At 39.3% G+C, this 13,264-nt stretch overlaps 1 protein-coding gene across 9 annotated transcripts in view; it reads right to left on the reverse strand.

Annotated features, from left to right (window-relative positions):
* Positions 1–3,588: 3,588 nt before the first annotated feature.
* The window catches only part of LOC136424629 (extracellular sulfatase Sulf-1-like), a 92,772-nt gene continuing 83,096 nt past the window's right edge, over positions 3,589–13,264 (reverse strand). For 5 of the 9 annotated variants that reach the window (XM_066413247.1, XM_066413248.1, XM_066413250.1 and 2 more), the window contains 10 exons: positions 12,300–12,359; positions 11,735–11,855; positions 10,920–11,085; positions 9,911–10,161; positions 8,950–9,212; positions 8,300–8,443; positions 7,729–7,904; positions 6,960–7,102; positions 6,226–6,361; positions 3,589–4,126 (listed from right to left, as the gene is read on the reverse strand). In XM_066413247.1, the coding sequence (XP_066269344.1) occupies positions 3,951–4,126; positions 6,226–6,361; positions 6,960–7,102; positions 7,729–7,904; positions 8,300–8,443; positions 8,950–9,212; positions 9,911–10,161; positions 10,920–11,085; positions 11,735–11,855; positions 12,300–12,359 (1,636 nt within the window). In that variant the 3' untranslated portion in view covers positions 3,589–3,950. Of the gene's footprint in view, positions 4,127–5,157; positions 5,253–6,225; positions 6,362–6,959; positions 7,103–7,728; positions 7,905–8,299; positions 8,444–8,949; positions 9,213–9,910; positions 10,162–10,919; positions 11,086–11,734; positions 11,856–12,299; positions 12,360–13,264 lie in introns of all 9 variants that reach the window. The other 4 variants (XM_066413254.1, XM_066413253.1, XR_010753903.1 and 1 more) reach the window with 4 other exon arrangements.

The raw sequence follows: 13,264 nt of genomic DNA on the forward strand, positions 1-13,264 counted from the left end.
ACAACAGTTTCGTCGTTGATACAGGTATTTTGGGAGCTGCATATCAACTAACAGTAGCCTACATTGTAGGATCTACAGAGATTGTGCTAAAACTATAAACAGGTTTTCCTGTGTACAGTTGAAAAAAACTTGTCAGAGTCTACCAGATAGAGAGGCTCATCAATGGTCATGATAACGTTTTCCTAATACTCGGTTGGTTTGGTCAGATTCCAAAAGCACCAGATAGTTGTACATGTGTAAAAGAAGCAACGGCCCAAAAAAGTCCCCCCAAATCTACATAATTTCACCTTTTCACAGGTTGACAATATCCATGTTCCTATGTGTAAACAGCTTTCCAACTTTGATATTTATACAATCCAGACAATGTTGTAGAGCCTACAGTCTAACATACAGACACTGAACACTACACCAAGTTTTCTTAAGTTATCATCTTGACAGAATGTTTCACTCTTAAAACGTCGCATCGAATGGTTTCCTATCTTTGTCTCAAGTTTACAAAAATAAAGTGATGTTTATGTACGTTGTGAACTTCTTCTACAGTTTGTAATTGTCAAACACTTCATGCATACAATGGTCTAAAAGGTGACAATGTGTTAAAACTATACGGCTTTGTGTCAATGATGTTAAAACTGCAATGCTACATATAATCAATATTTACATTCAAATCTGCCACATTCTTTTTTTCCCAATGGCTTAACATGTACAAGTACATTTCATTCACTAACCTTCTAAATGCTGACCTATGTTACATTCTAATAAATCTGACGCATGGAGGAGCCCATAGTTAAGCAGGTATCGAGTCCCATGGGACAATTCATTTATCTTCTAGGGGAAGAAAGGAGGCTTGCTTCCATCAGAAGCAGATTTTTCCTATCAAGAAACCTGTCAGTGAAATGGTTTTCCCTGTGTTTCATTAACATGTACAAGTACATTTCATTCACTAACCTTCTAAATGCTGACTTATGTTACATTCTAATAAGTCTGACGCATGGAGGAGCCCATAGTAGCATGATGGTTAAGCAGGTATTGAGTCCCAGGGGACAATTCATTTATCTTCTAAGGAAGAAAGGAGGCTAGCTTCCATCAGAAGCAGATTTTTCCTATCAAGAAACCTGTCAGTGAAATGGTTTTCCCCGTGTTTCGCCACCCAGCCTTTGACTGCATTATCTTACAACTCTTCTTTATTTAGTTGTTTGTTTGTTTGTTAAACTTGTTTGTTTCAGTTTTAGGACTTTTATTTTTGTCTTTCTGTACATGTGCAGTGGACAGAGCCTCAGTATTCCTATTTTTAAGTTCTGTTTTTGGGGTATCCTGACATGGGCTTATAACAAGTACCTGGACTTAGGCCCAACTTTTATTAGATCTGTGTCCATCAATTTTGAAGTAAAGAGAAATCAACATTTTGGGATCAGGAAATGGGATAGGTTGTGTTGAAATATACTTTTTAACCAAGAAGAAATGTACTTTTTGTAATCAGTCAAAATGTTCGGTGTGGGGTTGTGCATTGCTAAGTGCTTTCATGTACATATGACGTACAAGGAAAGTTTTTGTAGCACCACTTTGTATTGGTCCTGATCTAGCAACATACATGTTACAGTACTAGATACGATTCTTTGTCTGCCACACATACATGTACAACATGCGCATCCTTCCAGAGTATATAATACACACAAGACAGGAACTACTGCTGACATTTCTAGCAAGCAAGAGGAAAAGATTTTTTTTCATTTAGAGCAATTTGTACTAAGTACACTATACAATAGCTGTGCACCGACTTGAAGAATGATTCTTTGTCATGTCTTTTTTTCTTTCCACCCATCACTGATAATTTGACAGCAGAGTCAAAGGTTTTTCCTACTTATGGTAATCCTCTCAGCAGCATCCATATTGAAATTTGATCTAATCTCATGATTTTTTAGTACATCAAACTCATCAAAGTTTTATCTGCTTATTCTTTGCTTCAACTTGTAGTTTTACTTAGAGTCAACATTTAATGTTACCGTTCCAATTCACAATTACTGCCACTGGATTCTTTTAACAGCAGGCTTTCTTATTTTTCTCCAGAAGACTGTTAAAAAAAATGACGAAGTACTGTTTTCAATATCATCAAGTCATACTATGATGTGTATGTAATAACCTAAATAATGATTTTTCAGCCCTTCTCCTGGTCTGACACAAGCTTAATCAGTCCCTGACAGTGAGAGGTTGTGTAACACAGGCTATGTCTATCTATAGGGTCGGTAGTGACGTCTATCCAGTTTTTCAATTGGTATGTTAGAATACCCCATTTTGCAGAATACAACCACTTTTAGTTTTAGACCATATTGTAGAATGGAGATTGTGTCAAAAATGCTGCTACTCGAGTAAAGGTAGACCTTCCACGAACATATGAATGGAATCTGACAGTGCACTAGCTAACAGTATCTTAACAGCAAAATATGCATAATATTGTGCCTTTGTGCCTTAAATACACTTAGCCAATGGCTCTACCTTTTCCTCAAGAAGTATGACTTTTTTGACTGACACAGATGAAAAAGTCCTTTTTGTAAATCGATAACTTACAACTCATATTTACTGAAAAACAATAAACACTTAAACAGTAACGAAATTCCTATCTTACACATAGATGTCAATCATAAAATTTTGGAAGCATGTAAAAAATCTTTTGTGTACAAAAAAATTGCATTCTTAATACATAAAAAGCAGCCGAGTTAGAAAAGCAAGGGGAAATTTGTGGCAGTTCAACCTCAAAGAACGGCAGCTACGGCAGTTGAGAACAAACAATTTTACAAATCATCAGAGAACTCTATACTACATGTACTTCCTATTCTTATACAAAATATGTAGAGGTTTATCACTATTTACACCTTTATGACATGAACTGCTATAATAGCACAACTTAGCTCTATGATATTTGGGAAAATCTTCAACATTCAGCAAGGAGATAATAACTTAAACAGCGTTTAGGTCTTCGTATGAGTATGTCCGTCTTATATTAATTCATTAAGGGATATTCCATGCTTAAAGGGGCATATTGTGACATGAACATAAAACAAAATTCTTTGTTTTTGATTATTTTTCTACATCATCAGTTGAATCTACCTTATTACACTGCACAGCAATATTCATCACGTACGGATGCGACTTTGTAGTGTCGTGCGAACATCTTGAAAAGAATTATATACGCAATCCCCGCCGCCGCTTGAATTGGCCGCCATCTTGTCCAACATCCCGACGAACCACCGAACACGCGATCGAACGCCCGACGTTCTGAAGTTTAGTCACTTGTGGTGATTTTCCTGTGACGCTCGAACTCCGACCATAACGGTCGATTCTGATTTTTCGTAGCGTTCTACGCTGGCTTATTTCCATTTTAAGTTGCGGGACGCAAGTTAATATGTAAATGAACCAGATTTTACACGTTTTGCGTTTTTCGTCGTTTGTTAATGGTGGAAATGTGACAAAATGACGGGAATATGTTGGAAATAAGTAACAAATAAGTTACAAATGTGAATCTTAGTGTAGATCTTTCAAATTCTTACTATTTGTAGTTTTTGCCCACCAGATTCTACAATATGCCCCTTTAAGATTCATGGTCGGTCAGTTTTTTTCTTCAACAGTTGATCTAAAAGATGTTTGTCTTTAGAAAATTGCACGCTAAGGTAAAATTCCAGAAGTCTTAACCTGGAATGTGTCCTAACATAACAAAGGCAAGAATTCAGCACGGAAAAACGGCAAACTAAGTTAAGTTTTTGTCTTGCCTTATGACAAAAAATAACCCCCAATAAATTGTTATAATTACTCAGCTCCCTGTAACTACCTTTGAGCTAATGTAGGGGAGTCAAACTAACAAATGCAACAGTTAAAAAGTCGAGGGCTTCTGAGCTAGCTATGGCAAGGTCAGGGGACAAAGGTCAAGTTCAGAAGGTCAGGGTTTAGAGTTCAGTGAGTCACAGAAACCCTGAACCTAACTCTGCATATTCCTTTGGATGGTTGCCATGGAAACGTGACCCACTTCCTTCAGTTGAGTCGTTGCCATCTTGGAAGCTGTGATGTCTGCTACCCTTTGAACTTTCACCTTTGACATCTGACCCTTTATCCTCTCCACCCTCTCCACTTGGTTCTTCTACAAATGAAAAGAGAAACTCAAAATAAGAGTCAGTCGACAAGTAAGATATCTAACAGTTATGAAGATTGACAAACCACCAAATTACAGAATATCAATGATCAAAAACATCACATTATTGTATCACACAGAAAATAGTTTAGAAATCTGAGCTTTTCCACACCCAACGCAAGTTATAAGTCAGTCAAGAAAAGTAGGAAAGAACATCTACATGTAAATCTTTGATTTTGTTTCTTAAAAGTCAAGCCACTCTACACAGATTTTTTTTGCAAATCTTTTTTTTTTCTTAAGAAATTTTTTACATTTATTCTTTTTATTAGTTTTCAAATAACAAAGAAATAATAAGAAAAACATGGCACATATACAAAATAAATGAAACACATGAAAAACCACAAAACTGATACATAAAACCAGGAAACAATGATATATGATCACACATAGTAAATGAGAACCTATACATCTTGGTATCATTGATTTGGTGCTAGAATTGTTACGCTCTCTGAAGAGCCATGCAAAGGTTAGCAGTAACGTCCCTCCTACACACTACACTACACTGCACCGCACACCACTCATTGTTAAATCTAGCGCTGTAAAGTTGGGCCAGATTTTCTTTCTACAGACAAACATGTACTTTGGCAATTCATTTCACCATTCAAATGGAGAAGTGTAAGCACATGTAAGGATAAATATTACTGGGGCAAATAAAAAAAAATAGAGAAAATGTTTATGAAAAATGTATGCAAAATGAAGTAGCCAAGTAAACATTGCAAAATCATGGTGAAAATAATGCCTGCTCCTTCTAAAGAATGGTTTAGTCCAATCATTTCATGATGATGATTCTGGGATTCAAAAACAAGGGTGCATCAACCAATCAGCATGCAGAAAAAATCATGACAAGCAAATCAGTGTAAGAGGTCATGGGTCAGCCATGCAAGAGGTCATATGTCAACCATGCAAGAGGTCAAGGTTCAGCCATGCATCTAGGCGACTAGTGGAGAAAAACAGAGTCAGTATGAGAGGTTGTTTGTCACCCGGATTGCGTACGTCAGTTGCCGTGGTTACAGCAGGCATGCGTTGCCATGGAAACACTACCTTTGGTCCCTGACGTCTTTTCCATGTCTCCTTCCTGGTGGAGAGAGATGTTCAAGAACACACATAAGGAACAGAGGAAAAACCCTTGGAGAAGGGGTGGGCACTGGTGGTAGAAGTAAATTCCCTAGCAGATGTGAGACTTAGACTGGCTTCGTATGTCTTTTAAACTGCATTCTGTACATCCCTCTAGTGGTTCCTGCTTTCCTCTTTGGCAAGGTGAGGAAAATCATGCACCTGACTACAAAGATGCGCAATACAAGACAGAACCTTACATCTACTTGGAGACTTGGGACAAAGTAGTGCAAAAGTGTAGAAAGTAAACCTCAATTTCCAAATAGACAGCTTGTAAGTACAACAGCAATGTGATTTTATAATTGCAGAGACCAAATTGGAGTTTCAAGTAGCAGAAATCAGATGGAGGAAAGTTGTGCTGAAGATAAAGGTGCTGGACTGGGAATTGAACCAGTGACCACTCTGTCAAAGTATTGGAACAGACTCCGGGTATTGAAAGGGTCAAAAGAACCCTGACTGAATAAATACAAGAGGGTCAAGAAATGTGGAAACCACTTGCACAACAACCTGTAGTTCGTCTAGAAAAAGGAAAAATTATACAACACAGTTCATCTACAGAAAGAGAGAGGTTTGTCTTTTACATTCTACTAATCAACAGGAATCGATATCAAATTTGCACAACATGCTACATGTATGTTGTCATCTAAGAACAGAGAAAATTGTTGAAATGGGAGAGCAATACAACTACACCTTAACTGTGCATCAATACAAACTTGGTTCCATACAACATGCAAGCTCAGAGGTTCATCTGAAACTACATTTTGTAAAATCTGATATCTTTTACAATCTTGGCCACTACTGTGGGCAACTGTAAGAATGAAACTGAACTTATCTCAAATACAGAAGATATGAGTACATGTATCTGGCATATGTACAATCTAAATAACACAAGTCTATTGGTAACAAGCTTTTAAGTACAAAAAGGTTTAACTTACGATGTCTATTTCTCATATTAGAATTCTGAGGTTTGGGCGTGCACTCCTTCGCGCCCTCGCACCGTCTGAGGATGACCAGCTGATCATGTAGTTGGGCCAGCATCGGCTCCGACACTCTGTGTATGTTATTGTGTAACTGCATGGGGAAAATACATTTAATATCATAAGTATACATAATTCTTAAGGAGTGCAAATCTTTTGTAGTACTAGACGCCGTTCCTAGTACTAGTAAGGTTTGCAGCAAGTGATCATGACTATCAGGCAACACCTAGTATTTCCTTTGGTCTCATAACATTTAAAGTAAAATTTAGCAAGAGGATAGGATGATCATGAAAACAGAGGGTTCGGAGGAAAACTTGCATCTGACCATGTTCACTCCCTGAAGAAACTTTGTAGACTTACCCTCCAACAGTTTTTACATTAAATTGATCTTCCAGTTCAGTACCTTTTTCAACTAATCAAACTGCTGGGACCTCAACAAGTAAACATAATCAGGAAGGGATCTAGGATAAACCTCTCTGAACATTGTTGAAACAAAACTGGCAAACGTCAGCCAAACTGTACTGTACTAAGAATCTGTTTTTTAAATGAAATTGACATAGTTTAGCCATGTACAAAATGTATGGATTTTGTTTTAGCCTTTTCCCTGCTGCCTAACTCTGTAACCAATGGGGAATTGGGTGCGGAACGGCTACTTCAGTGTGCTAAAGGTTAAACAGCAGATTGACTCCTACCATAAAAGGATCCTCTAAGAGGTCAAAGTACTCGACGAAGCCAGTGATGAACTCGCAGTACATGAAGTTGTGGGTGGAGTTGATGGTCCGCAGGCACCAGTAGGTGTTGTTGTTGGAGTTGATACATGAACAGAAACTTCCCTCTGCAAATAAAAACAGGTACCAGAACATTATACCAGAGCATTTTATGAGGCTTGAAACTCGAATTAAGAAACACCAATTTCTGTCATTCCTACACATAGTAAGTTTTGATAACAATATACCGTTACATTTTGACATTCAAGGAGCAAAGATGCGATGTCGTTGTGTGGTAAGAACAAATAGAAAATCCAAGCGCTAATAGACTGATCCTGACTGTCCATCACAGTTAGCGACCAATGAGAGAGTGACTGCCAGTCTGTCTGTCAAATATTTGCATTTTGAGCACTCAGCACTTAATAGCAGTATGTAAAAGAGAATAAACTGTAGTTGAATGCACACCACTACCAGTGGACCAGCCCCCTGCTGTAGTGCTTGCACAACAGTGCGGCCCAAGGGCTGTAGAAACAGGGATGGACACAACCCTATACACCGAAAAGCATTTGCTCTGATAGCCCCTCCCCCGACCTATAACTTACGAAGCAGGCATAAGTTTGTCAATTCATGCAATAAAGCGTTGGTTTGTTTGTTTGTTTGTTAATTCATTCACTCATATAAACCAAATCAATGTGGTACAAATAGGCCTGCATGCTACACATGTATGCATCCTTTTCTCTATGATTACACCTACTTGTCCAGTACGGCGGGACCGTCCAGTGGTCGTTGTCGTGTTCAAAGCAGTTCAGCCCCTCCAGGTTGCAGTTGCCCATCTTCAGACGTCTCATCTGTTTCCTCTCCTTCTTCTTCTGTCGTTCTTCTCGCTCCTCTGGGGTCACCTTGATGCTCTTAATCCCTTCTCTGATGGCCCTGTCAATCAAAATTACAGTAAGAGACGTTTTTCTTTAACCTTGTTTATTCATGAGAAGCTTAGATCAGCTTAAAGGCCGCTTTTCATTGAGGTCATGAGGGAGGAGGTAAGGCGAGGTGGCATCAAATGGCCAAGTGACTAGACTAGCGTGCACGAGATCAAGAGGTCACAGGTTCAGGTTCAATACCTGCCATTCCCGGCTAGATACTGTGTCCTTACTCCACCCGGGTGTAAAATCGGTACCTAACTCTGGTTGGGGAGGTAACAGATGGTGGAAGAAAAGTGATGGGCTCAGCCTTCTAATACCATGCCCTAGACACAGTAAGTAACAACCCACTGGCCTCACAGCCTCAAAAATGCTATGGGACTGCTATCACCAATCAGAGGTGCTTACTTCATGGGATGTTCTCCCTGTGGATGGGGGTTGGGAGGTCGTGTCAGCTTCTGTCGACGGTCGCTGCCTCTGAGGCCGGTACGATCCCTCGCTCGTTCTCTAGATCTTCTCTCTCTGTCCCGTGGAGCAGCGTACCTTCTCCGTCTAAGATTGAAGGTCACAAAATATTTCTGTTAGTTGATACTATAGAGGAATGCATGTAGATGACAGATTTGAGTGTAGAATGTTGTTTAAAAAGTCTTTATGCCATTCATTACGTCAGCATGAGACCATAACCTCCTCAACCTACACAGTGTTAACCCAAAAGACAGAGGCATCTGGCGGGCTGCCATCAAGCCTACACATATATGACCAAGCACATCTAACCCTTGTCTGACAGAGAACAACAGATGAAACCGGCAAACCAGATAGTGACTGTGTGTGAATTTGAGTGAGTGAGAGCTAAACTTCAAAGTCAAAACAGACTTGATTTGTGTAATACAACATGCCTAGGCCTGTGATTGTTAATCTACATACAACTTTTGTTTTGGCCCAACTTTGCTTTCTTTGCACACTTGCATCAATTTTGTGGTGCGCAGAGGATGTCATCCATATAATCTGATCAACATAGCCTTACTTTTACTGTGTACTTTTTTAAACCCTTGACTCACCCACTACTGTAGAATGGTCTGTCCTGTTCCACACCATCTCCATCCACATACACGACCTCCTCATCCTCTGCACAAACACAATCCTCCTCCTCCTCTTCCTCCTCATCATCATCCTCTTCCTCCTCCTCATAATCTCCGACTGCAGGAAAGATGGGGATGAATGTCTCCTCCACCTCCCCCTCCTCCCCATCTAGAGGTTTTGTTTTCCTCAGATGGCCGCGGATGTCCTTGAGGCCGTCGAGTTTCCCCTTCAGTCGTGCGATCTGCAAAATGATTGAATGTTTTCTTTGTAAGATTTGCCCAAATGAAATTGTTAACAACTGTTTAATAACAAAACACCAGTTGAGCTAATCTCCAATAAAAAATACACAAATTAAAAATGTTCACTTTGAATGTAGAATTACACTCTGATTCAAGTCAAACATCTCTGTACAGGTCTACATTGTAGACAGAAATAAAGGTGCAATTATACTACTAGTGCATGTACTAGTAAAGAGGTATGTTCTTTCAATTGTAAAGTAAAGCTATACTGGGCTTCCTAAAAGTAGAAGCTTTAAATTTGATTACATTTTCCAAATTCTCTGTATTTTCCAAATCAGGAGTACCCAGTGTTGTAATATCCTATGTACGGGGTATGTATAATAACTGAACTGAAATCATTATGTTATTTGGCTTCCTAAAAGTAGAAGCTTTAAATTTGATTACATTTTCCAAATTCTCTGTATTTTCCAAATCTGGAGTACCCAGTGTTGTAATATCCTATGTATGGGGTATGTATAATAACTGGACTGAAATCATTATATTATTTGGCTTCCTAAAAGTAGAAGCTTTAAATTTGATTACATTTTCCAAATTCTCTGTATTTTCCAAATCTGGAGTACCCAGTGTTGTAATATCCTATGTATGGGGTATGTATAATAACAGAACTGAAATTATTATGTAATTTGGATATAAACCCTACCTGTGCATCCAGGGACTGCTTCTGTTGTTTCCAGGCATCGTAAGATTCGTAGATGACATTGTCACATTTCACAGTGTTGTTGGGGAACAGGAAGCACTTGGGAAAGGACTGGTCCCCCTGGGGAAAGGAGAATGGATCCCTCCACTCCTTCCCGGGGCTGACAGCGCGCTTCAGGATGCTCTTGTACCCGGGGTTCTCAGAGGCGGCCTCCTCTGTGACTTCTGCACTGCGTATGAAGCGGAATCGGAAATCTGCAAGGACACGAACCCGAAAACACTTTTATACAAGACAGAATCATGTTTTTCTATCAAAAGAGCAAAGCAGCATCTGTCTTACTTTACTTAAGACAAGCCTATAATATAAAAAAGCACTTATCAGACAGTCGAGAAACAACAGCAAACTGCACATACAAACAAAGATCCACTGCACAATAAGCAAATCCTCTGATTCCAATAGCTCAGACCAGGGCCCTAGACAGCACTTGACTTTTTTTGTTGTCTCAATATTTTAATGCAAACTCCTGTTTGTATTCTGCCATAAGTTCATTTGATTTCAGTCATGTAACAAATCAGTTCTATCTGACAAGATGATGGTGCAACCTTTTGTCCTCCAAGAGCAATAAAATTTCTTAAAAAGACACAATCGAGATGCTGGCTAGAACCCTGGCCCAGACTATGAGATATTTAACTTCAACTCTCATACTTCCACTGTGTACCCTCAGATCTAGACTGCCACACTCATTTTTTCAAACGGTCATTTGAAAAAGATCTACTATCTAGATGCAGCATCAGTAATCCCCCAGGTGTGCACACTTCAGGTATCCAGGTGTTCAAGACATTCTTGAGAAGGCCTCAATAACGCCATTTTGTTAATGGTAAGGTCTCGACAGCACAGTTTTCTTAATGTGGCAGCCTTAGGACACCGGGAAGACTTATGAAAGTTGACATCAACCCCAAACATGTTAATCACACCAAGTCCTAGCTATGTAAGTAAAAGCTCAGGCAGGTACCTCTACCTTGAGTCGCATGGTCCTTCAGAAAGTTTCGCTGGCTTCTTCTCTCGTCCCTCGGAACCGTCGGCACTTTCTTCCGACAGACGCAGTGTCTTCCCGGGCGTTTCTTGAACTTGCACTTCTTCATTCTCAGCATGCCGCCCCGCTCGATACACTCCCAGGCCTAGAAGGTCACAGGAAAACATCAACACTGAATTAAGAAATATTAGAAAATGAAAATATCTTCCTTGAATGCTTTGGTAGATTTTATAGAAACTATATGGTCTAGCTACCAAAATTTGCACGTTCTCACATCTTCTAATATGTCATACAGTATTTCACATAGACAAGGATTTTTTACAAAAGTCATCTTGATAAAGGCTTAAACTAGTAAGACAGAAGATTTACTTTAAAGCAATATATTGTCTAGCCAGCAACTTCAGTGTATCATATCTCAAAAAGTTGTCTTTTAAGTTCCCCTGAAAATCTGATAAAGAGTTTATTGTACATCCATAAGAACTTTCAATCAAGGATTTTCAGAGCATTCAAGACTACTGTAAATGGGGAAATATTCAAGGGTATCTAATTTTGCACAAGGGAGAAAATGGAGCATATGCGGTGGTTTTAAGTTTGTGGTTGAGACATTGAGGCATGTAGGTGGGAAGGAGATAGAACAAACATTTTTGCACTCGTTTTAAGTTCCCAGTGAAGAGGTCTGTAACAAAAACAGCGAACAAACAGTAAAACCACCACAAACATTTCCCCTTTTACAGTATTCTACATGTATACTGTAATAGTAGTGATGGACTAGTCCAAATAAAAGGAGGGGTGACCTGGCCAGGCTTGCAGGGAGACTGATAATCCTCCTTCTGGCACTCAATCGACAGCAGAACCTCCTTGGGCAGCTTCTCATTGATCCTTAAGATGGTACGGTCCATCTTCTTGGGAATCTTCCTGTGAGGCAAGAAGGTAGAGATTCAGTGAAAGAGGAAAAGGTGAAGGTGATCTTGACCCAGTCTAGCTCACTGAAGAGCTATACTATCACTGGTCATGACAGAGAAGACAGACACTATGTACAGTATACAATTCATTGTGCTGGGAAAATTCATCCAGCATAATGAAAAGTGGACAACCATGGCTTATTGTACCATCATAAGGACTGCAACATGTTCCAGAAGTATGTAGCTAAGACGAGCTACAACAGACGGGACTCGAACTCCCAACATCTTGGTCCAGAGGCAGGGTCACTAACCACTGGACTAAGCATGCTACTATCAGTGTGTTTGCTGGTCATTCTCCCAGCTCAAATGACTTACATACATGTATAATAACTCAATCAGATACTGTATAAGTGAGCAGGCTCCATGTCATTCATCTTTTTTCTACAATCAAACTTACCCTCTCTCCAGAAGAAATGTATCTCTCCACTGCTTTTTCTTCTTATTTCCCGCTTTGTTGCTGAAAAAAAAATCATAACATGTCATCATCAACATTTCACACAAGATCTGCCTAAGTGCAGTTAATACCTATAGAAAGCAGTTCTCCATGCATATATATCAATAGCAGTTAGTCATGAGAAAAGAATACAAGAACCGTCATGACATGAAGCAATCAGAAGATAGGCTGTTTGTTTGAGTACAGTTGTCAGTTTAACCTAGAAATTTGCACATTCTAATTTTGTCATTTGTTCTTGCTTTATGTGAGATAGGAGTACTAGTCCCAAATCAGGGACAATTTCTCCAAACTACAAGAAAACAAAGCCTGAGACTTTGCAGCTGCAGGGTATTTAGGAAGACAAGTCTGGAAGATCTAGGAGTTCAGTAGAAAAAGAAGACACTAAATGCAGAGGCAAAAGTGCTCTATTGCAAGAATAGCTGGAGGGCTGTTGTTTCAAGAATTTCTCTCCTCCCATTTTTCTTCATTGTAATTTGTATGTCTTTTTGTGCCAAGACAGCAGTAATCATTAATTGTTCTTTCCAACAATAAAAAGCTGTAGACAAATCTCAACACCCTTTTCTCAACAGAGAAACAGATTTTATAATCATTCCTTTTAACAATGAAATGTTGTGAACAAGAAAAGTCTCTCTATGATCATGGTATAAGTATCTGTGAGATGGGGTGAATGGGTCTGGGATGGGGAGTTTTTTTATTGTCACCATATGCTCCAATATTGGGCTGGAATCTGCAAGCGGCATTTCCAGATGCGTCGTTTTATCGCCTTCCTGTCAAGAGAACAACGTAGCTCGTGACAGAGGGGTGTCTCCATGACAACATGCAGATTAGGTTATGAAATGCACACAAATTCAGAAACAGCAAACATGCGAATATGTCAGATGCAGAGAAAGGTGGACCAAGAAGTGAGG

Source organism: Branchiostoma lanceolatum, chromosome 18 (assembly GCF_035083965.1).
Source record: "Branchiostoma lanceolatum isolate klBraLanc5 chromosome 18, klBraLanc5.hap2, whole genome shotgun sequence".
NCBI lineage: Eukaryota > Metazoa > Chordata > Leptocardii > Amphioxiformes > Branchiostomatidae > Branchiostoma > Branchiostoma lanceolatum.